Below are 24,076 nucleotides of genomic sequence, written 5' to 3'. Positions count from 1 at the left end.
TGAGTGTGTGTATGTGCGTGTGTGTATGTGTGTGTATCCTGTGAACTGTGGGTCTTTTTAAAGCACTTGAGAGAGTACACACATTGGCCTAGACACATGTCGGTGCTTTAGCAATTTCCCTTCTGGGAGAGTTGGTTATGTTTGCCTTGTTGTCTGATAATGTGGAATTATACCCAGTTCTCAGCCACTGGAAATAATCCTGAAAACAGCCTAAGTTATTATAAAGTGTGATCTCCCCCACCCCCACCCCCCAGCTTGGTCTTGAGCGATCCCTAGCACAGGTTCATGCCCACAGCCTGATCTCTCACCCTTCCCTCCACTCTCTGTCTCAGGTGCAGGGACCTGCTGGACGACCCCAGAGCGCACTTCCTGCCCTCAGCCCCTGTATGCTCACTTTGGTCTTTGTTCTGGGACTTCCTATCCTTAGCCTCTCTGCATGGGTACCTTATAGTATCATTTTACATCCAAAGAGATGCTACCCCCCTGCCACCTGCTGATTTCAGTGGTCACCGTGTGAATGTTTGTGCTATTGTAGGTGTTTAACTGTCTGCCATTTCTTTTCATGGCCATTTCGCGGAGAAAAGGGGAACAAAGGGATACCCCATTAGAAAACACTGATACATGCACATGTCTTCCAAGTTGTCCCTCAATAGGACATTAGTAAAGACCATATTCTCTTGTAATTCCTATTCATTCCCGACAGTTCATAGCATAAAGGAAACATGACGTGTTGCTCTGATACCCAGGGAAATAGCATTTTGTGTTTTCCTGTAGTTTCTCTGTATGCGTATCTTGCTTTATGTAGCAGATTTCGTGTACTTCACAGCCAGTCTCTTACATAATTGCAAAATAATAAGTTTGTCCTCGCAAAGCTCTATTTTTTCAAACATTACTGATCCTAGGGATTTGCATATAGGGAACAGTGCCCTACCACTGAGCCGTGTCCCCAGCCTTTTCTACTTTGAAACAAGCTCCTGCTCGGTTGTCCCGGCCTGGAATACTTGCTCTGCTTCCTGGTGGCTGTAAATTTGTGATCTTCCTGCTTGAACCTTCCAAGGACCTGGGGTTATGGGCTGGTGTTACCAGGCCTAGCTCAAAACCAATTTTTGAAGATGATGATAAAACATTAAAGGTAACCTATATCCTAGAATTGTGTACATGTATACTAATGAATGTTTTATCTATGAATAGTTCTATTTTCATGTCCCTAAATATGTTTTAAAAATACAAATTTTAAACTTGTTTAATTCTCTAGCAGCTAAGGTATCTAATATACATTCTTGTTCCTGTAATAAAAGCACTGAGAGTTTTTGCCTGAATATTGTATGTACATTCCCTAGTCTATTATCAAAACTTTTGATAAGAATGTTTTGTCAGTGACAACAAAGATAGATGCATTAAGCCCTGAATGCTGTACAAATGCATACAAGCATGACTAACCCAAGACACATATGTGTCAGAAGCAGCACCTGCTCCTTTATGTGTATTAATATTTTCACTCTCAGGAATCTGTGTTAAAAGCTGGGTTCTCTGGGGAGTGTCCAGTGCTGAGAGCCTGGGTTCTTCATCCTGACCTCAGCAGTCTGGTATAAGCCTCATGAACTCCTGTCCTTAGGGAATCTTCTTCCTGGTTCTCTGTTCCCACCCAGACTAGGGACTTCCCAACTGCAGCTTCCTCAGCTATAAAATGTGGGTAGTAGACTGTTTGGCTTGTTTCAAGTATTCAGCAAATCTCTGCAAGTTAGTGCTTTGTATGATGCCTAGCCCATGGTAAATAAATGTCCTGTAAGTGTGAGTGTAGAAGGGTCATTTCATTTTTAATGAGTGGTTTTAGTGTTGGGGAATGTTGTCTCTCGGGTCTTGGACATGTAGTCATTTGCCCAGCTAACGGGTCTCATATAGGAGGAAGCTGAGCCCAGCCTCATTTGGGGTCTTTGTAGGGCATGTGGGCTGCAGTTCTCTTTGCTCTGCCATAATGTGCCTTTGTCTAACTTGTTACTTTTAGAAGGGGCCTTGGATAGGGGGTTTTCTGTACAGGGGCAGATACTGAGTATTTCAGGCTTGGCAGGCTACGTGAAGTCCGTCGTGACTGTGCATATAGTGAGAGAGGGAGCCAGAGAATATGCGATGGCAGAGGTGTTCTGATACATGATAAATCTTCACTCTGGACACTGCATTTGAGGTCGGGTCATTTTCTTGTACTGGGACATACTATTTAAAACTGTGAAGCTTACTCTTAGGTCATGGATCATATAAAAACAACTAGGCATTGCTGTCGCTGTCAGTGACCGGGCTTCTCTCTTTCTTACATGGTCCATGCAGTCTCCGAATTGAAATAATTTCTTCCACTTTTCGCATTTTCCTGAAAACTATTGAGGAGTGTTTAGTAACTGTCTTCCTCTTTCTCTCACGTTAACTTACCCAGGGCACAGTTGGCAAAGAACTTGTCCTTTGGAAGTTTCTGGTCTTTTGGATATGTTGTACACGGAAGAGCTAAAAGGAGCCAGCATACATGATCTTTCAAGTGAAAGTAGCTAAGGTTGCTGAAAGGCACTGTGGAGTGGAAGCAAATGGGAAAAAAAAGGACTAGAAAGGCACACTGTTAATAAACAGAACCCTCTTGTCAGGAAGACACTGTCTACTGTTTGTAAGGAGCCTGCCATTCCTGCAGCTGAAATCAGGACACATTCCACCCTCTTCTGCCTTCCTCGAGTCGTCCCTTTGGGTTGGAGAGGGAGGTAGCAGAGAAGAGGTGGTGTTGGAATAAGAGGAATGAAAGCGGTATTTACAACATTTTCTATTAAATATGTGGATTGATTTGCTTCAATCCAAGAATATGAGTATGTGGGAAGAAATGTATCCATCTGCATTAGTCTTCATATCCACGGCTCTTGGACACTGCCGGGCCTCAGACACAGGGACTTTCTTTCCAAAGTGTATAGTCCTTCTTTATTTTTGAAGCAGTGGGCTTTTGCGGAATGATACACATAGAAATCCAAGCCAAGTTATGTGTTCTGAGATAATCTCTCAGTTATGGGCATTGGAGTCCACAGAGCACAGCGTTTTCCTTTCACCTCAGGAACAGAAAGATGGTTTTGGTTCTTGGATACTGTCCCTTAGACTCTTTTCTTTCATTTTGGAGCAGAAAACATCCTGTTTCAGGGGCTGGAGAGATGGCTTAGCAGTTAAGAGTGCCTGCTGCTCTTGCAGAGGACCCAGGTTCAGTTCCTAGAACCTAAGAAGTGACAGCTTTTCACTTTTTAGCCCCAGGGGGATCTGATGGCCTCTTTTGGCTCTCTAGGGTCCCTGCACTCACCTGCATACAGCCACATACAGGCAGGAAGTCTGTCTAATCAAAAATAAAACCGATTGAAAACTAAAAACAGCAAAAATAACCATCTTGTTGGATCATGCATGGATGATATATAATACATGTGCCTGGTAGAAAACATTAATGCTTTCATTTGCCCCGAAAATATTGTAAGTAGGGGAAATGTGAGAGAGAAATGTATACATTAAGTTCATGTGTTCTGTAATTTATTTTTGGTCAAATGACTTGGTTTGGAAAATTCCAAAATTGGTTAGACTATTTGCTTTTGAGGGAGAAGGAGAATATTGTATTTTTAATACACAGCTGAATCTTTTCTTTCTTTCTTTTTTTTTTTTTTTTTTTTTTCTCTTTCTTTTCTCCATAGCATTTCAGTTGTTTCTGAATTTTCAGTGTAGAAATAGCTAATGTTGCATCTTAAAAGNCACTTTGTAGACCAGGCTGGCCTCAGAAATCTGCCTGCCTCTGCCTCCCAAGTGCTGGGATTAAAGGCGTGCGCTACCACGCCTGCCTTTATACAGCTGAATCTTAAAATTAAGAAGATGGGGAAATATTTTGTATTCCCTATAGATTTTTTTTTTTTAGCAGATAGCCTGGAGTGTTTGAGTTTTACCTTTTGACCTTAGCCTCTAGTAAGATATGCTTGGCTTGATGGTGTAGTTCACAAAAATAAGAACAAGCACATAGGGGTTGAGAGATGGCTCAGCGGTTAAGAGCACTGACTGCTCTTCCAGAGGTCCTGAGTTCAATTCCCAGGAACCACATGGTGGCTCACAACCATCTGTAATATTTTAAATAATATTAAATAATAAAATATGGGATATTTTGCCCTCTTCTGGTGTGTCTGAAGACATCAACGGTGAATTCATAAGCATTAAATAAATAAATAAATAAATAAATAAATCTTTTTTTTTTTTTAAAGAAAAAATGCATACACATATACAATTCTACCCATCCCCACAGTCAGCAGTGTGGAGTATAAGAAGTTCGTCTTAGCCTTATGCTTCTTTCAGAACCTGTGTGGTGGTTTGAATATGCTTGGCCCAGGGAGTAGCACTATCAGGAGGTGTGGCTGTTGGAGGAAGTGTGTCACCATGGATGTGAACTTTGAGACCCTCTTCCTAGCTGCCTGGAAGTTAGTCTCTTCCTGTCTGCTGTCAGATCAAAATGTAGAACTCTTAGCTCCTTCTCCAGCGCCATGTCTGCATGGACACTCCAGGCTTCCTGCCTTGATGATAATAGACTGAACCAATAAACCTGTAAGCCAGCCCCAATTAAGTGTTGTCCTTTATAAGCGCTGCCTTAGTCATGGTGTCTGTTCACAACAATGGAAACCCTAACTAAGACAACCTGCCTCTCAGCTTTGGCCAGCTGGCCAGATGACATGACCCACATACCAAGCAAGATACCTGCGTGAGCTGGCACTGTAGATGGCAGAGGAAACCGTCACACCTAATTTTGGTCCCCATACCATTAATCAAATGAGGCATGCTGTTTGTATTTACTATTATCTAATGTTGTAGTAATTAACAGTGATTGTGAAGTCATGGATTTTAAGCCCCCAAAATCATTTGAAGAGTGAAGATTATCAGTACAGATTGAGAATTATTGTTGCGATAGCATGATTGCTAGTAATTTCATGGAAACCATATGTTCCTGTGGGATCACTAGCACCATCATCATCTTCATCTTCACCATCACCCCCTAGTTAAGTTCAGGAGATGAGTAGGGACCCACTGCCCTCAGCTTCTCCTACACAGGTACCATGGATTGCTGGCACACTGGCAACCCTGTCATGGGCAGTAGTTGTGCTAGCGGAGTTTCTATGATACACAATTGGCGTTTTACAAATGTTCTTTTGGGCTAGACTCATAGTATGGAAGAATTGTGGTTTCTGTTCTATTATATGAAGTTCTGAAAATTGGTGTAAGGCTGGCACATGACTCAGTGTGTAAAGTACTTGTCATTCAAGAGTGAGAACCTGAGTTTAAGTTCCAAGAACCCAGGTAAAAGCTACAAATGTGGCATCAGCCCTCCTACGGGGAGGTAGAAGGTAGACACAGAACTCTGAGAAGCCCCCAGGCCAGCCAGCCTAGAGTACGTAGGAGTACATCTAAGAGACACTTCCTGGAAGGCCTGGACTGGTTCTCTGAATATACCTGCTTTCACGACATATGCATATGCTCACATTGTACAGATCCATATACATACATATACATGTTGTTATTATTATTTTTTTTCAAGACAGGGTTTCTCTGAATAGCCCTGGCTGTCCTGTAACTCACTTTGTAGACCAGGCTGGCCTCGAACTCAGAAATCCACCTGCCTCTGCCTCCCAAGTGCTGGGATTAAAGGCATGCGCCGCCACCACCCGGCACATATACGTGTTATGCATCAACCAGAAAGGGGGTCTGCTAGTCTAATAAGTTTATAATCATATAATTTAACTTTTGGAATAATTTCCTTTTTTATATTACATATTTCATTCTGTGTCGATGACATTTATTTTTGCCAGATATTAATTTTAAAAGCTGCTTGTTTGCTACCAGTATGCCAAAGTCTGTATTTGATGTATTTTAAAATATGTATTCAGGCATTCATCCATCCCCAGTGAAGGAAACATTTCACAAAATCATTATTTCAGCTAAGTATAGCATGCTCTCATCTTTTCTGGTCTAGTTAATCTTTTGTTAATTCTTGAGACAGTCTCTCTGGGTAGCCCAGGGTGCCCTGGATCATCTTACCTCATCACCCTGAAGGATAATAGGCCTGTGCCCCTGCAGGGCCTTATTTAAAAATTGAAAGCTGCTCAGTTAGTTCTGCACTCTACTCATAGTTTCTGGCCAGTGGTTTAAAATGCCAAGGGACTCACTTGCTCTGAGAGTAGTGAGGCAGCAAGGACTGGTTGTTCTGGCAGGTAATAGTTTCTTGTGCAAGAAGAGGGTTTTCTAATTTTGTTCTTCCCCTAAATGGATTAGTTGGGGTTCTAGAAGTGCAATTTAAAATCCTAATGGTATGTTAAGTCTTGTAGAAAATAGATTAATGTTATTGGTGTACAGGTTCTTTAGCTAATTCCTGCTAGCTTTTTGAGAATTTAGGTTTTAATTAACATGGTAAAAATTACTTGTTGGGCATCCCTTAATCAAAATACTTAGTTGTTTAGTTTTCATTGTTTTGTATTTGAGAGTTTTAGTGGTCAAGCACCTCTAATCTGAACATTCAAGATTCTAAGTGTTCTGTAACTCATCTTACTGTTAGAGAAGTCTTAAGTTCCCAACAAGACTGCGCGGGAGGCACACAGACTTCCTACCTGCCCCTTGCCAGTCCCTATGCATAGCCTCTGAACGGTAGTTAGCAGTTTCCTGCACTGTATTTTCTGTTGCTGTGACAATACTGTGACCACGGCAGCCTACAGAAGGAAGGGCTTATTTGGGCCTACAGAGAATAAGAGTCCATCACGGCAGGAAAGCGTGTAGGCCGTCAGCAGCAATCATGGCTGCTGGAGCAGGAAGCTGAGAGCGCGCAACCTTAATTATAGCATAAAGTAGGGAGCAAGCTGGAAGTAGCAAGGGGCAGTCTCAATGCCTATCCCGAGTGATGTACTTTTCCAGCAAGACACTGCTACTTAAATTTCCCTAAACAGCTCCACCAACTAGTTACCAAGTAGTTGAATGGCTGAGACTGTGGGGCCATTCTCACTCAAACCACCACACTCAACTCACCAAATCCCATAGGCCTGTGGTCATACCATAATGCAAAATGCGTTTAGTCCAACTTGAAAAGTCTCCAGAGTTCTTTACACTCTCAATACCGGGTCTCTCCTGAGGCAAACTCTTATTTATAACCAACCCTATAAAACTGAAAGGCAAACTGCACACTTCCAATGAGTAATAACACAGAATAGACATTGCCATTCCAGAAGGGAGGGATGGGGTATAGTGAGGAAATACTGAGCCAAAATGAGACCAGAATCCAGCAGGGCAAACTGCAAATCCTGCAGCTCCATGCCCAGCGTTTGCTACTTTAATTTCAAAGGACTCAGAGGCTCTGCCCCTCCAGCATGCTGGTTCCACTCCCTTTATAACTGCTTGGCAGATATCCTGTGGCTCTGGCATCTCCAGCATCTAGGGTTCTCCTCTGCAACTGAGGCTCCACTTCACAGCTTCACACAGTGGCTTTTCACAGCCTCTTGCTCTCTCAGGGCTTTCCTGCAGGATTCTCTTGTTATATACTGACTGACCTCAGCAGCTCTTTGAAGCAGTGGACAGAAAATCCAATACCCCTTCATTCATGCAACTGTTAGCCTCTAAAGCCAGCAGTAGCACGTGACCATGCACTACACTACACAACCAGGTTCTGCTGCCTGCTTGGGATGGACCCTCGGCCACATTAGCAGTAGAGTGTTCAGTTGCTTCCTAGGAGAAGATGCCTTTAGCTCTCTTCTATAGTTTGGAAACCTAGCAAGTAGGATCTTGCCCTGAGGACATCCTCCTTTTGTTCCAATGCAGGGCAGGCCTCTCCTTACTGGAATCTCTTAACAATGACAGTTTCAAGCCTCTAACATTAAGCTTCCTGTTGTTCTTTTTCCGGACAAACTATAAATTTTGCCCTACTTGCTCTTTGTCGTTGTAGACTACATAAAAGTTTTCAATAGTAGCCATTCCACAGATTCAGTGTTGTACTGTTTTGAAATCTCCTCTGCCAAAGAAATCAATCACATTTTTATTCTGTAGCCAATATACATATATTAATATTACAGGGATGGCTTCCAGCCTAGCACTGTGGAAGTCCTTGCGGTGCCTCTGCTCTCTGTGCTGCTGTCCCCTAGGTCCCCATGAGAGGATGGTTCTTTAGGCTCTGCTTATAGCATTCAACTGCTTTCACGTCTAACATGCCAAAGTCCTTCTAAAATCATGGTCAGGTTCTTCACAGCAATAGCCCACTCTCTGGCACCAACTTCTAGGCCAGCAGACATAAGATCAGGAAGTAAAACTTTCCTTAATGGTGAGTAGTACGATTCCCTAGTCTATCCCCTGTTCCTGGACTCTTGAGTTCAGACTGTAGGAGAAAAAGTACTGTGTGTTGGATGCTGATTCAAAGCATATATTGCCTACCCAGAACAGTTATTAGGTTTAAATGGAAGTAATGCATACAAGATTAGGCCCAAGCAGGTCCTGAGGGCAAAAGCAAGCTACATGAAGATGTTTCCCAAATGACTATGGTTTAAACTCTTGTTATAACACCTTCTGTTCCCAGGCATGCACTGATGGCTTCATGGAGGATGCCCTAGGACCCACTGGCTGAGGAAGTGAAGTCTAGGGCTTGGTTTATTGATGCGTCTGTGCTATATGAAGGCAGAAATGGACAGCTGCAGTGTTACAACCCACTTTTGGGGACATCATCCAATCCATTACCACCTTTGGTGCTGTAATTGTGTCTTTAAAAGGCCATTTTACCTCCACCATCCTATCAAGCCATTTGTTTTAGGATGGTGGGGAACATGGTAAGCCTAGTGAATTCCGTGAGCATACATTCTCTATAGCAGTTCTTTGACCATGGACAGAAGCAATACTGTGTGAGAGAAAATGATAAGGCATTCTGTAAGACCACTGATGGTAGTTTTTGCAGATGCAGCAACAAAGGCAAATCTGTAGCCAGAATTAGATTTTATTCCAGAAATGTCAAAGGAATGTCTTTCCACAAAGAAAGTATAATTGGCATGCTGTCATGTCACTGGATGGTCATCCCCAGGACTGGTACTGTATCTTATCGGAGGCCCATTGTTGGTCTCCGCTGAGAGTAGATCCAACACTCAGAGCAGCTGCAGCCAGGTCAGCCTTGGCAAGTCGAAGTCCATGTTATCAAGCCTCTGTAGAGCTTCCATGTCTGCCACCATAGGTGCTTTGTTCATGGACCCACTGGAAAATGACCAGGGAAGAGATGGCTGGGGAAAGAGGCTGAATGTCCACAGAATGGGTTGTCCCAACCATGGCTATTAGCTCCAATGCTGAAGTCATCTTTTGATGAGCACTTACATGAGGCAGAAGTGCCTTCACACCCTTTGTCCATTTGGAGCGCTTTGTCTACATAGATCTTCTTCGAATGTCTTTCTCACCAATTTTTCTGTCATGCTCTTTGCAAGTCTCTGACCATCCAGCCAAACCATTGGCTACAGTTCAGGAGTCAGCAAACAGTCAAAAGTCTGGCCATTTATCCTTACAAGCAAAATGTAAGGCCCCAAATTCTGCCCACTGTGGAGGTTTTCCTTGACCACAACGTCTTCCATGGTTGTCACAGAAAGGGGATTTTAACACTGAAACTGCCCACTTCTGGGTGGCACCTTCATATATCACAGAAGCATCAATAAACCAAGCCAAGTATATATTACTTCCATTTGAAAATGGATTCCTGCTGGGCACCACTACATTATGAATTAGTGGGTCACAGAATATTCAGCTTGGTGTCCTGTGGTGTGTGTGTGAGTGTGTGTGGGATCTCCCCATCCCCGTCAAGTTTCTCCTAACTGTTCAGTAGCAGGTTAAGAGCTGTCTTTCAAAGGGAGACAAGTCAGCAGACAATGATAGATCCTCATTTAAAAAGCCCCCGAGTATCTGCTATGATTTATCCACAGTGGTCTGCTTAAGACTACAGACATCGCATCCCTGTCTGCCACTGGCACCTCAAGTACTGTCAGCTCTGCTCAATCATATGGTCCAAGTGGTACTGCGGCCAGGACCCATTGAAGAGCTTTCTCCTATTCCAGTCCCACTTAAAGATAGTGTCTTTCTGAGTGACTTGGTATATGGGACAGAGAAACAAATCCAAGGGAGGAATGTGCTGCCTCTAAAATCCAAATAGGCCCTCTAAGCATTGTGCTTCTTTCTTGGTAGCAGGAGGGTTGGGTCCAACCACTTATCCTTAACCTTAGAAAGACTCTCTCTGCATACCCCATACTACTAGACTAGTAGTTTTACTGAGGTAGAACACCCTTCAACTTTGGTTGTATTTATTTCCTATCCTCTGCTATACGTACATGTTAACAATAAGTAAACCCAAGGTGTTTGTTGCCTCCTGCTCACATGGTCCAATCAGCATAATGTTACCAATATAGTAACCAGTGTGATAGTCTGTGGAAGAGACAAATGATCAAGATCCCTTTAAACTAAGTTATAACATAGGACTGGAGAGTTGATATACTCTTGAGGTAGAACAGTATAGGTATATTGCTGGCCTTGCCAATTGAAAGCAAATTACTTCTTGTGGTCCTTAATGGACAGATATGTAAAAAAAAAAAAAAAAAAGTATTTGCTAGATAAATACCTGCATAACAAGCATCAGGAAATGTGTTAATGTATTTAAGTAAGGGGATTATGTCTGGAATAGCAGCTGCAATTGAGAATTACTACTTGATTAAGTTCTTGCTGGTCAGCTCCATGATCTAGCCATCTGTCGTCTGCACAGGCCACATAGAGAGATGCAGTGGCAAGGATTAGGAGATGTAGCCTTCCAGACTGATTACTTTTACTAAGTAACATGCACTGAAGTCTTCTCCACCTTTTCATGACTTGTTAACTTCTTTTTATTGATAATAGTATCCCATTTTCTGACCACGTCTTTCTAGACCAGTCAATTGTTGTAGCTTGCAGGATTCATAGTTGGGCACGTTTGGACTAGTTTTCCCCCCTAGTAGCTCGGATAGAGCCTTCCAGCACTGTGAAAGCTAGCATGTAGGGTGGATGAACCTTCCAGGTCATCACCAGCTTGATTTTGCAATGTTCTATGACTTAAGCATGTGGTGTGTTAGTAATAAGGTCTCACTACCAAGTTCTGGATGATAAACTAGAGCACTGGGGTTAGCCTATAATATTCGGGGGTCTCAGGGGGCCTCACTGGCTATTCTGGCCAATTTTATGTCTACTTGACACAAACCAGAGTCATATGGAAAGAGGGACCATCAATGGAAAAATTTCACCCACCAGAGTGGCCTGTGGGCAAGCCTGTGGTACATTTTCATGACTGGTGATGGATGTGGAAGGCTCCAGTTAGCTCACTATGGGTGCTGCCTCCCCTGGGCTGGTGGTCCTGGGAGATATAAGAAAGGCAGAGAGCAAGCCACTAAGGAACATTCTTCTATAGCCACCACATCAGCTCCTGCCAAGTTCCTGGCCTGTTTGAGTTCCCGCCCTGATTGCCTTTCGTGAAGGACTATGATGTGAAAGTGTAAAAGAAATAAACCTGTGACGCCAAGTTGCTTATCATGGTCATAGTGTTTTATCCCATCAATAGAAACCCTAACTAAGACACTCACTAGTCAACAACTCCAAAAGAAGTAAAGAACTCTTGGCACATGGCGTTTTATTTGTTAGCTTCCAGTGCCTAGTTGAGGCATTGATTTTATAGGGTAATTCTGTCTTCATTGTTTTGTGTATGGCTGGGTATATGCCAGTTGAATTCAGGTATGTGAAGCTCTGCCAGCTCTTCACTAACAACAAAGATCGATTTGACATGTTTTGCTCACTTTTACAAGTCCTGAGTTATCTAAATGTTGTTTCAGGGCTCCAGAGGAGCAAAGACAAATACTGGAAAAGCCCATGCTTCCTTCCCTTCCCTGCCGGGGAAAGACCAGCTCCCCTCCTTTCACCCTTCTACGACCTTGACCTTCACGCTTTGACCTTCACGCTTTGAAGTCTAGGGCCAGCCTTCCTCCAGAGGAAAAGACAACACTGCTGTTGATGTTAGTCTCCTCCTCTCTAGGGGAGAAGAGAGTTAGTGAGAAAAGGGAAGGGCAAGGCTGGAAAATAAGACCTCAGAAACAGTGGCTATGGCCAGTGGCAGCAGTTAGAACTGCTTAATTCAGAATCTTCCTGCAGAGCCATCTGAATGCTGCTAGATCATTCCAGACTCAGCCTACATTTAAGACAAAGGTTATGTTGGGCCTCTTTTTGGGGGGGGGGGGCTTCATTCTTATGGATCCCAATTTCAGACTATTTCCACAGTCTCTTAGCTTCCCACTCTCTCTGTTGTATGTAACAATACTTGGTGAGAGAATGAGCAGAGAGCCTTAGAAAGCTTTGTTGCATGTCCAAGAGCATAGCTCTTTGACGTCTGTGAGTCTGCCTTCCTTAAGGAAAATTGGATTAGTAAACTTGATCACCGTGTGTTCTTGATCTGTTGTTAGATGTCTGTCAGGACGTCAGCAAGAAACAGAGCTTCGGTTTCATCCCCTAGACACTGCTGTAAGCCCGAAGTCTACAGAACACAGTCCAGAGATAACTCTGTGTGCCAAGAGGACCAGTGGATTGCATATTAGTATTAATTGTTCTACCAACAGAAGATTTAGGCCCATTAGCCTGCAATTGTGAGAAATCTACTGGTTTTGTGATTCCTTGGCCTTTGGATGTTTCTGTTAAATTCTTTCATTTCTAGTTCAGTCGATTTTGAGAATTCCAGCCCTGAGCCTTTAGAACATGGAGTGAAAAGGATAGATAAAAGGTAATGCCCAGTATTAAGCTGTAGTAAGTAGGGGTCTGTGATAAACTCTTTGGTATTTTACAGATGGAATGCTGCTTTGTGTGTCTGGCTAATCTCCTTCAGTCTGTAGCATCAAAATGGAAAGAACTTGAACTATGCAAATTGGTGGTTTGTTCACTTACTGTGTATTTGCTTTCAGGCTCTTTAGTTTTTATTGAGTTTTATCTGAGCCCATCAACTTGTCCTTGTATCTTGTTTACAAGAGTATCCACCAGTCTCCCCTCCTTGCACTATCTCTGAAGGGAACTAGAAAGTTCTAGCCTGGATGTTGGTCACAAGAGGACTGCTTCCTTTGTGACCTCTCTCTGGAAAGTTTGAGGTAACTGAGATAAGGAATCTGAGAACAGTCACCTCAGCCTTTCTCAGGCAGCTCCGCCTCCTTCCCCTGCCCTCCGTGTCTTTGCACCAACTCTCACGGTATAGAGCTTGCTGTGTAGGGCAGTCTGGATCTACACAGGAGGGTTATGGTGGTGTTTCCTTTCTCCATAAATAAGGGGTGGGAGGGATGGATAGTCCCCAAACAAGCAAACTAACAAAAACACGGAAAAAATTACATTTATTTGTTTGCAGGAACCTTACCAACTGAGCTATCTTCCCAGCCCTGCTTACTTTTTGAGACAAGGCTTCACTCTGGTACAGGCTGGCCTGGACGTTACTGTGTGTGTAGCCCAGGGTGGTCTCACACTCCTGGCAGTCCTGTCTTAGCCTCGGAATGCTATCTAGCCTTGCAGGTGTGAGCTACTATACTTGAGAGAGGTTTTCTGTTAGACTCATCAAGTCCTGGGAGACTCTGAGATGCTTTTCCACGGTAGGACGTTTACAGGAAAGAGACTGATTCTCCTTGCTCTAAATGATATGGTATGGTTGCTGTTTTCACACATTATAAATGTTCTATAAACATTCAGTGCAGTGAATGGAAACAGCAGTGTAAATTAGAATGTGAAGGGCCCCATACATGGTGCAGTTGTTCAAGGTATGTGTGTGAACCTGGGCGTGCAGGTGTGTGTTCCTGTGTGTATATGAAGGTCAGAGGTCAACGCTGGGTGTGTTCCTCAGTTGCGCTCCACTTTATTTATTGAGACAGGGTCTCTCACCGACCTTGGAGCTCCCTGCTTTGGCTACACTGCCTGGCCAGTTAGCTGCAGGGATTTGTCTCTTCCTCTCTGTACTAAGACTGGAGAAACAAGCTACCACACCCAGCTGTTTTACATGAGTGCTAGGAGTGAACCTAGATTCTCAAGTTTTCATGGCAGGAACTCTGCTGACTGTCTCTAGCCCCAATATTTTCCTCCTCATTTTGCCACTTGATGGGCATGTGGACTGACTTCCTAAACCGTTAGCATTCCTTTTTAATGGTTCCAACATGCCGATGAATCAGGGTTGACTTAACATAGTTCTCTCCTAATGGACGTTAGACTCATTCCCATTTTCTCTAGTCTTACATTCTTGAATATACCAGTTACCAGCCATGTGTGGTAGGTAGTTCACTGTGGGTCATGTTACCACCAGAGGCCACGTTGATGTCCTTGGCCTGTGCTGCCACTGAAGACTGTGATGGTGTCAGTGCTGCTGCCAGAGGCCCTGTTGAGGTCCATGGTCCATCCATGGCTGGAAGCTGTGAATGTCTGTGGTCTGATCTCCCACTAGAGGCCACATTGATGTCTGTGGTCCATGTTACCACTGAAGGCCATGTTGATGTCTGTGGTCTATGCTGCCGCCTGAAGCCATGTTGGTATCCATGGGCTGGCCGAGCTGTCACTGGGGATCATACTGGAGTTTGTGGCTTCTGTTGCTCCAGAAGCTATGTGGATGTCTGGCCTGTGGTCCTTCTGGGGGTTATGATGGTGTCTGCAGTTGGTATTGCCACCAGAAACCATGCTGAGGTCTGTGGCACATGCTGACACTGGAGACCAGTTGGATGTTGTGTTCTATGCTATAGCCAGAAACCACGTGGAAGTCCATGAGCTGTGCTCTTGCTGTGTAAAGGGCAAGGGAGCTTCTTTTGCTGTGGTATCAATGACTGCAGTGTCACAGTTGAGAAAGGGGGACATAGAAGGGTTCTGTGACAACCATTACCCACTTACCCCCTGGAAGAAGTAGCAGCCTAGACAGGAAGCCATTGAAGGGAACTCTTAAAAATTGTGTTAAGGGTGCTGAAGTGTAGCTCTTCACAATAGATGGCTTCTGGTAGGGGTGGAGTTGGAGAAAGACTCAGTTTTCTTTAAGGGGCTGCCCACTGGGAGTTGGACCATGCTCCACTGAGTATATTTGCAACACAAGTTGGACTTTTTTGGGTGGGGGAGGTCAAAGGTTTGTGGGGGCAGACACAAGGTGGGAAGATTGGAAAGTGAGTGTGATGGGGTACATTGTGTGAAGCTCCCAAATAATCAGTAATCAAATAATCAGTCCCTTGGTCACGCTGTGTCTACGTGTGACTAGCACAAACAGCTTTTCGGTGGTTGTTGGAGTCACACTGGATAGTGGTGTTGTTACAGCAGGGGTTTGCAGGCTGTTGGGAGCACAGGCTTCTGGGTTTTCCTCTCCCCACCAATTCTTCATCCTGCAGCCGGGCTTGCTCAGAGCCTCATATGTGCAGGTCTCTGTGCTGTGTACTAGAAGTCCGTTAATGAAACATTACAAATGTATCTCCATTATGCCACTTTGTATCAAACAAAGGCTGCTTAAATCCAGTAAGTATGCATGTAGTTACAAATTGTAACTGTATTGCTTTATGTTGCTGTATTATAAAATATGGTCCAATAGCAACAGAGAAAGTGTAAGGTGAGAACATATATTCTGAAGCAAGCTTCTGTATCTGCCTTGGAGGCCAGTTTTGAGTGGGAGTTGGTTTGGATGTCATCTCTAAAGGATCTTCCAGAACACGGACTAAACTGTCTTAAAATAGATAGTCCTTCTATTTTGATTTCTTTCTTAACTTTTTTGTTTTTTGTAAAACCCCCCCCCCCCCCGCGTGTTTGCTGTAGGCCTTATTTGTATACCTAATTTGTATTAATTTTGTGAACTTAAATTCATGCTGTATACAGAGTATCTGCTGGGAGATTTAACAAGTTCAGGCCCTTTCCTTCTGATGTTCTGAGCCAGTTTGGTGTTACTATTAGGTCTGTCTATACTCAGAGCAGAAATGTAGTGCAAATCCATAACTCCTGTCAAACAAAGCCATCAATCATGTGCTAACATTCATTTAACAAAAATTTTAAAGATGCATCCCATAGGTGAAAAGGTGCTTCCTCTAAAGTTACATTGCCAAATAGACTTTGAACTTGGGAATTCTAGCAGGGAAAAATCCAAAGTAACTTAGCAAAAGTTATAAAAGAATTGATCAGATTTTTTTTTTTTCTTCCTTTAGGGCAAGTTAAAGTCTTCAGAGCTCTATATACATTTGAACCAAGAACTGTAAGTATTCTGATTTAAACTGTAAAGTTGACTGTTAGTCAGACATCTGTTCTGGACTAAGTAGTCTGCGCTTTCTGCGATGCATAAGTCGTTCACAGGATGGATGTTCAATCCCTGTCCACTGCTTGCCTCAGTGAGCAGAACTAAACCTCAGGTTGGTTTGCATGGCCTGAGTTTAAAGGTTCTAGACTCCCTCACATTGCTTCATCCCTTTGTATGGTGACATCTGTTTCCAACTCACCCAGTGACCTGCATGCAGAAATATCTATAAACTTTAGAGACCCCATCCTAGTCAGCCTTCATGTGAATCACACCTCAACTTTGACCCTCTATTGTGTTTTATAAAAAGGAAAGAAAGAACCAGGATATGTTTGCTAGATATGTATGGTGAGGTGGAAGGGGGTGCCTCTGCGGTCCCATGCTGAGGCATCCCTTCCCCCTGAGGTAACAGCCATATGATGAATAGAGTATGGAATAGAGTTTATTTAGGGCATGGGGAGGGGAGTTGAGGGAGTAGAGACAGAGGAAGGAAGAGGGGGTGGAGGGGAATGGAGAGAGAAGGGACAGAGACGGAAGAGAGTAAGAAGGTAAGAGTAAGAGAGTAAGAGAGTGGGGAGGGGGCAAACAGCCCCTTTTATAGTGAGTTAGGTTGCCAGGTAACTGTGGGGCAGAGCCTAGAAGGAATGCTAACACCCTCTACCTCACACCTTCTGCCAACTCCTGGAGTAGTTCTTTCATCTCTCTTCTGTCTGTACTTTTCCATTGCTGTGGCTCTGGTGCCCACCTATCCACCCATGGTTTCGTGAGCTCATCACACTGGATGAGGCCTTGAGGTTAGTGCAGCTGAAGGGCGTAGAGGAAAGCTAGCTAAGCGTGAGTAAGCCAGCAAGCTCCACTCCTCCCTCATTTTCCAGGGTTCCTGCTTGAGCTCATGAGTTTCCTCAGTGATGGGAACATAAGCCACATCGGCCCTTCCCCCACCCCCAAGCTGCATAGGCTCAGTGTTTTAATCACAGCCACAGGAAGGAAACCATAACACACTCTATATGTTTCTCTATAGCGCCCATTCCCGCGGTCACATCCTTTGTGTGTGTCTCCGCCCACTCTGAGTACTGAATCACTGCCACCAGGTCAGAGCCTGCCAGGAGTTCACATTCTGCCACCTCCTAAACCTGGATACCCAGGTCCTCATTAGAATGGGGATACTGCTCACTGCTGCACACGACAGGCCTCCTTACAGTCCTAACAGAAGGTGCCTACTTAACGTTCCTCAGCTGGTGACCATCAGCCAGTGGCAGTGATGTTAACAGGCAGTCCGAGGCTCACACATTCAGATGAGCTCTCCTGAGACTTCAGAGAGAGCCAGCCTCTGGGCACAGGGGGCTGTTATTTTCACCACAGTAGGTATTGGTGAGGGTGGACCACGGACAGAGTGCTTGTGGAGGGGGCTGCTGCTGCAGCATCAGCAACCTGAAACTTTAGTCACAGACATACAATTACTCATAATCCTGGAAGTCAGGGCCTCAGATTGCAGAAAGGGCTAAGACAGGCAGAGTAGCCTGAGCACAGAGTCAACTTTAACTTTGCTTACAGTGGCAGTCTCTGATGGGATCAGGACCATTGTCTTAGTCAGGGTTTTACTGCTGTGAACAGACACCCTAACCAACACAAGTCTTATAAAAGACAACATTGAATTGGGGCTGGCTTACAGATTCAGAGGTTCAGTCCATTATTATCAAAGTGAGAACATGGCAGCATCCAGGCAGGCATGGTACAGGAGAAGCTGAGAGTTCTACATCTTCATCTGAAGGCTGCTAGGAGAAGACTGACTTTCAGGCAGCTAGGATGAGAGTCTTAAGGCCCACACCCACAGTGCCACACCTACTCCAACAAAGCCAGACCCACTCCAACAGGGCCACACCTTCTAATAGTGCCACTCTGTGGGCCAAGCATATACAAACCATCACAGCCACTAAAGGAGGATAATTATGAAGGAGAACACACAGCATCAGTTGTCCCTGCCAGATCATACAAGCTTGAGGCCACACTCCTACTCTAGAGTGAGACCTACATTCCCCAACAGTAGAGACTGAAGTGGCTCTTGACTCTTCCTTTGCTCTCCCCAGTTGTCATGAGCTGGGTCACTGTTGTCCTTTCTCACCCACCTTCTCTCCCTGTGTGACTTCCTTGTGGCCTTTGGCCTTTCCTTACTCTCAGTTTCTTTCCTTACTCAAGTTTCTCTGTTCTGTTTGTGTTCCCTGCTAGGCTGATGTTTCCCATGCGTGGGTTTGGGCCTCCACCTGCATGCATCTGTATTTAATTAGTTGATCGTATAAGATCTAGCTCTTGTTTCCAGTGCTTCTGGCCTCTGCCCCCATCCTCCTTCTTGCATCACTCAGGGGACTCTCGGTAAACCCATGTCTGCACCTTTTCTGGACCATAGTGCTGCTCCTCTATGGTCATGTGAACTGTGTGCCCTTCCATGAATACTGCTCTGAGCACCACTAGAAGTGGGGGCCTCTTTTCACTGTGACCTGCTCAGGCACAGTGCTGTACAGGCAAGTACAGTCTTGGGGCAGAGCCCAGGTTCAGAGTCTGTGCTGAGGTTTCTGATTTGTCCTGCTTCCTTCCCTGCTTGTGACCTGGAGATTACTTAATCCTTGTCCCTGCTGTTTCTGTTGGTTTCAGTGAGAACCATGGTAATGTAAAGGCACCAGCAGCTGGAGCAGTCACTCTTGCTAAGGAGTGCTGGTTCTTGTACTGATAGACATTTAACAAATATCTTTCCTTTGTTGATATACTGATTACTAATTTCCCTCCATTTCTCCTCTAGAGGGAGTTTCTCTATGCTCTTTTTAGAAGCCTTGGTCATTATTGGATGCATAGGAGAAAATATATATTTAATTCATTCAGTAATTTAAAAATATCCCATTTTTAAACTGTGACTATAGATTTTGATACGCTGGTCCTGAGGATCAATAATGGCCATTCTACATCCTGTAACCAACCCCCCCCCCCATCCCTCCACTCCTCCATGTTCTCCCTTCTGTCAGTCTAGATATCTTGTCTAGTGGACAGGAGGCTACCGACTCACAGGAGCCTTCCTTTATCTTTTGCTAAATATTGAACAGTTTCCCAGATATTCATTTACTTTTGTGAGTATGTAGACCTGTCACTTGGACAACGCTGGAGCATAGTTTGTTCCCTGTGACAGGCATTCCTCATCTTTGTAGGGGCACATAATCCACCGAGCACCCAGCAAGTCATGCACAAGGCACATACACCATGACACAGGGACACTACAGCACAGCACACTGTGGTACACGGCACAGCGCATGCTCGGCACACCACACATTGTGTATACCACACGCACAGCACACCACTTACTTAGCATACCCTGGGCACAGCACTCTGGGAACACAGCACGTGGAGGTCATAGCACACCTTATATGGAGCACACGTTCACAGCACACTACAGAGTACACTGAGCATACAGCTGAGTACATAGCACACCAGGTACACACCACACCACAAGCTCAGCATTCTGGGCACATTGCTGTGTACACTGGGGTCACCGTCCTTCCACACTCTATGCTTGGTACACCAAGTATGCAGCACATCACAGGCATAGTATGCTGAGTGTATAACACATTGTGGTTATACCTCTTTAAAGCATTGTAGCCTGGAAGTATTAAAGGCTAAGCTGGAAGCTGTGAGCCCTTTAATTGTGTATACAGCATCCTAGAAGGCTACAGTACTGCTTTTTAGCAAGTGTTACAACCCAAGGAGAAGTGAGAGTGATGGCCAGTCCTAGGTTTGGTAATGCATCGAGTGGATAGAGCAAGGCAGTTGTGGCTCCTGATAGCTTGCCTCAAGGAGAGGCATTTCTAACATCACCCAGGCCCCCTTCGTTCTAATTCCCCCGGCCCCTGTTGGGATGAAGTGTCACACAGAGACACCTGGACTGGGTGGACCTGTGTGAAAGCATGTTGACAGGGAGGAACAATGTGCATGAGGGGTGCTACTTACTGGAGGAAAACCAGATGGACCTGCTTGGGCCTACAAGGCTTGCTGGGCTGCCCCAGGTGATAATGTGTGGTCTAGAGTGGGAAGCCAGAAGCCGAGGCAGGATCCCAGCCATAGACCTCACTGTCATCTCCAGCCTGTACTGGAGATGTATAGAGTACTGTACAGAAGTACTCATGACCCAGTTCTGCCAAGCATACTTGCTGGAGAAAGGGACTGTTTTCCATATTGCTGTCCTGTGTTATTGAGAAGGCACAATGAGAAATATTTTCTAAAACCACTATCGCTGAACTAGATCATGATATCATGATGATCAGTAATGGCCAAGTGTGACGTTTCTGTGAGAGAAAACACAAGCTGGGGTTAGGAATTGTGGCTCCATAGTCTGGATGTCACATGCCGGGTGACACTCTCATCTTTAATGGAGCAACAAGAAATGGCCTCACTCCTTAGTATTGTTGGAGAGGATTAAACTAGTATTTGCAAAGGTGCAGAGCAGTGGGTGGCGCATGAATAAGTAGTATAAAATATTAAATGAAGACATTCACTGGACATTTACCTTTCCTTTTGATGAATTTTTATATCTTTAGGTTACTAAATCTAAGAAGTTTTATATGTGTTTGCCCTCGGTACTAATGTACATTTGCCCTACATTTGCCCTTGGTCCTAATGTGCATTTGCCCTCCGTACTGTAGCAGCAGTCCTTGCTGGTTCCTTTTGGCTTTGCTTTACTAGAGACAGTGTGTCTCTTTGCGGCCCAGCCTGACCTTGAGCTCAGAGCCGTCCTCCCGGCTTAGCCTCCTGCGTCATGAGTCGCCAAGCCTACCTCACTTTGTTCTAATACCGTATGGTCCTTTGAGGAGAGATGAGAGCTTGTGGTTAAAAACTAGAGAACAAACTGATGGGATGACATGCTCCAGGCAGCTCTGGGTCACTGCTCTCCCACTCCTGTTCCGAGAATACAATGCCAGGAATGTAAAAGTAGATCCTTATTGAACTGTCTACATGGAGGAGTCTGTTGTGGTTTCTTAATGGAAAATGTGATTCTTTTAGGTAAAGTCTGATTTTTAAGCCATAGTTTCTTTATTGACTGTACTCTCCTCAGCAGGGTCAGTAGTTTCATAAACTACTCCTGAGCCATTAGGAAAGCTCACACCTTTATTTTGTCCTTTTGGAAGAAACTGTGTAGGTAGCATTGTACTTGAGAGCTATTAAAGGAGAATAAGCTATAAAATCCAATAAAATGGGCAGACTTTCTCTCTCTGACTGATTGGCTACTGGTTGTTTGCCTCATTTGAACAACAAATGTGGTGGAGGCTGGAGGGGTTTGGGAGGGGTTTGCTGCTGTTGAAGTGGTTGGGGGTCCAGTCATTCCTGTAGAATAGCTGCTGTTCATTTAAAGCCAGGTCAGCACTGTGAAGTCTTCAGATGACTCAGCTTGGTGACATTTTCCAAATGATGCCCTTTACCAAGCCACAGAACGCAGGAATTACTTAAAAGATGCTGAGAGTTTTGACTATAATTGTTTTAAAAATCGGGCTAAAGCTCACACCATAGAGAATTAACCACTTTAAAGCAAACAATTCAGAGGAATTATTACAGTTGCCGTGGTGAACAACTACTTTCTTTACCAGGTTGCAAAGCATTTCATCACCCCAGAGTAAAACCCTGTGCCCAGAGAGTGGCCATGTCTCATTCCCCACTCATCCCACAGAGGAGTGATCAGAGATTTGATATCTGTGCATATGTATACACGGATGCTTGGGATGTGCTTTAGGCTGTTTATTTGGTGGGGATTTTTTTTTTTTTTCATGTGTTCTTGTTTAGTTCGTGAGTGAGTGATCTTGATGGAAATTTAGGCACACCTGACTTTTGAAGGAAACTAAAGGGACAGGAAAAGGTAGCTCCTGGTTTCTCTGAAAGCGCTGACTGGAGAGGGCTTACCGTGAGCTGTGAGTGGACAGGTACCAAACAGGAATGGTCTTGGGACATCTCTAATGTGAAAAGGGCACATCTGACCATTGTAGAACTGCAGAAAGTACAGTCACTTCTATGTTTCTTCTTCCTTCCGGTGCTTTGGCACTTTCTAAGGAGACACAGTCAAGTCGTGATAAAATGCCAGCTTAATGCTCTGAGATGGCACTGTGTTCAGCTGCCGTGCTTTGGTGATGAATGTGGGACTCTCTTAAGTGTCTCCGAGAGGCTCCTGTTTGCAGCTAGTCTTAACGGAAATTGTTTCTCTAATCACTTCTATGACTGCAGCATATTGAAAGTAATATTGGCCATCCATCTTCAAAACAATGGTTAGAGAAAGATCTCAGAGGTCTTTTATTTCTCTTCCCCCGGAATATTATTTCATATGAAGTTACAGTGCACTTCCTCGGGTCCAGTGGGCTTAACTAGTTTTTAATGTAGCATCTGCTGTGAATCTAGTCTCTGTAAATTGAAGTGTAAAAGTTATAAATGCTTTAGGAAGTTGCCTTTAAGGGAAGCCATCCATTTTGGGGGATGTCATAAGTCACCATTCACTAGTTTTTATGCCCAAGTGCATCTCTCATCTGACTTCATATTGTGGTTGCTTTAAGCATGGTACAGTTGATAACAGTCTTTGTTTATATTCAGGGGAAAGCAACAGCTTAATATAAATAGTTCTGAAGTGAAGTCCAGTACTAGGGCAGTCATGTATACTCATCCCAGTCTGCTCCGGAGAGGAGGCAAACACTTGGGGAAATGAATAGATGAAATAATTTGCTTTTCTAGTATCACTTTTAGTTATATGTGTAGAGTGGGCAGATATAAAAAGTCTTTTCTTCTAGATATTTTTCTAGTAGTATTTTAAAAATGAACTGCATAATAACAGTACATTTAGAAAAGTCTTCTGTATAATTTATACGTAATCCTCACCCCGTCCTGTGTCTGTGCTTGGTATTTTGTAGTCTAGTTTTGTAAGCACCTGTAGCCACAGCTGAGATTTGCTTTCAGCGAGCATTATACTTCTATTTCCTCAAAAACTCATGGTGTTAGCTCCTAGCAGTTAACCAGATGGATGTGTAAACTGTTGGCTGTCTTAAGAGAGTTTGTAGGACACTTGATGGGTCAGGCCAGGGTGAGGCATTAGCTATGAAACTAGGCCTTGCATTTGCAAGCCTTTCTGGATGGGCAGTTACTGCTTCTTGTTCTTTAGGCTGTCAAGGCTGAATTACATATAAATACCCATGTACAAGAAACACTCAGTCTCTGTGAGCAGGAAGACCATGTAATAGTTTTCCGAAAATAAGCAGATATAAGTATTAATATTTTCACAGTTTTATTTTTTTTATTTTTTTATTTTTTATTTTTTTTAAAGATTTATTTATTTATATGTAAGTACACTGTAGCTGTCTTCAGATGCACCAGAAGACGGAGTCAGATCTCGTTACGGATGGTTGTGAGCCACCATGTGGTTGCTGGGATTTGAACTCCGGACCTTCAGAAGAGCAGTCGGGTGCTCTTACCCACTGAGCCATCTCGCCAGCCCTATTTTCACAGTTTTAATTTGAGGCATTTATTTATATATATATTTATTGATATGTGCACATATATAAATAAATATATCACATGTAAGAATATATATGTAACACCATTGCATACACTAGCAAGATTTTGCTGAAAGGACCCTGATATAGCTGTCTCTTGTGAGGATATGCCGGAGCCTAGCAAACACATAAGTGGATGCTCACAGTCAGCTATTGGATGGATCACAGGGCCCCCAATGGAGGAGCTAGAGAAAATACCCAA

At 44.0% G+C, this 24,076-nt stretch overlaps 1 protein-coding gene across 1 annotated transcript in view; it reads left to right on the top strand.

The window, feature by feature from the left end:
• The window catches only part of Ostf1 (osteoclast stimulating factor 1), a 52,664-nt gene that overhangs the window by 12,937 nt on the left and 15,651 nt on the right, over positions 1-24,076 (top strand). The window contains exon 2 of the mRNA XM_021151637.2: positions 16,227-16,273. Coding sequence (XP_021007296.1) covers positions 16,227-16,273 — 47 coding nt within the window. The remainder of the gene's footprint in view (positions 1-16,226; positions 16,274-24,076) is intronic.

This window comes from Mus caroli, chromosome 19, assembly GCF_900094665.2.
Source record: "Mus caroli chromosome 19, CAROLI_EIJ_v1.1, whole genome shotgun sequence".
Classification (NCBI taxonomy): domain Eukaryota; kingdom Metazoa; phylum Chordata; class Mammalia; order Rodentia; family Muridae; genus Mus; species Mus caroli.
Note: the sequence above shows the minus strand (reverse complement) of the source record. Positions and strands in the feature narration are given on the sequence as shown.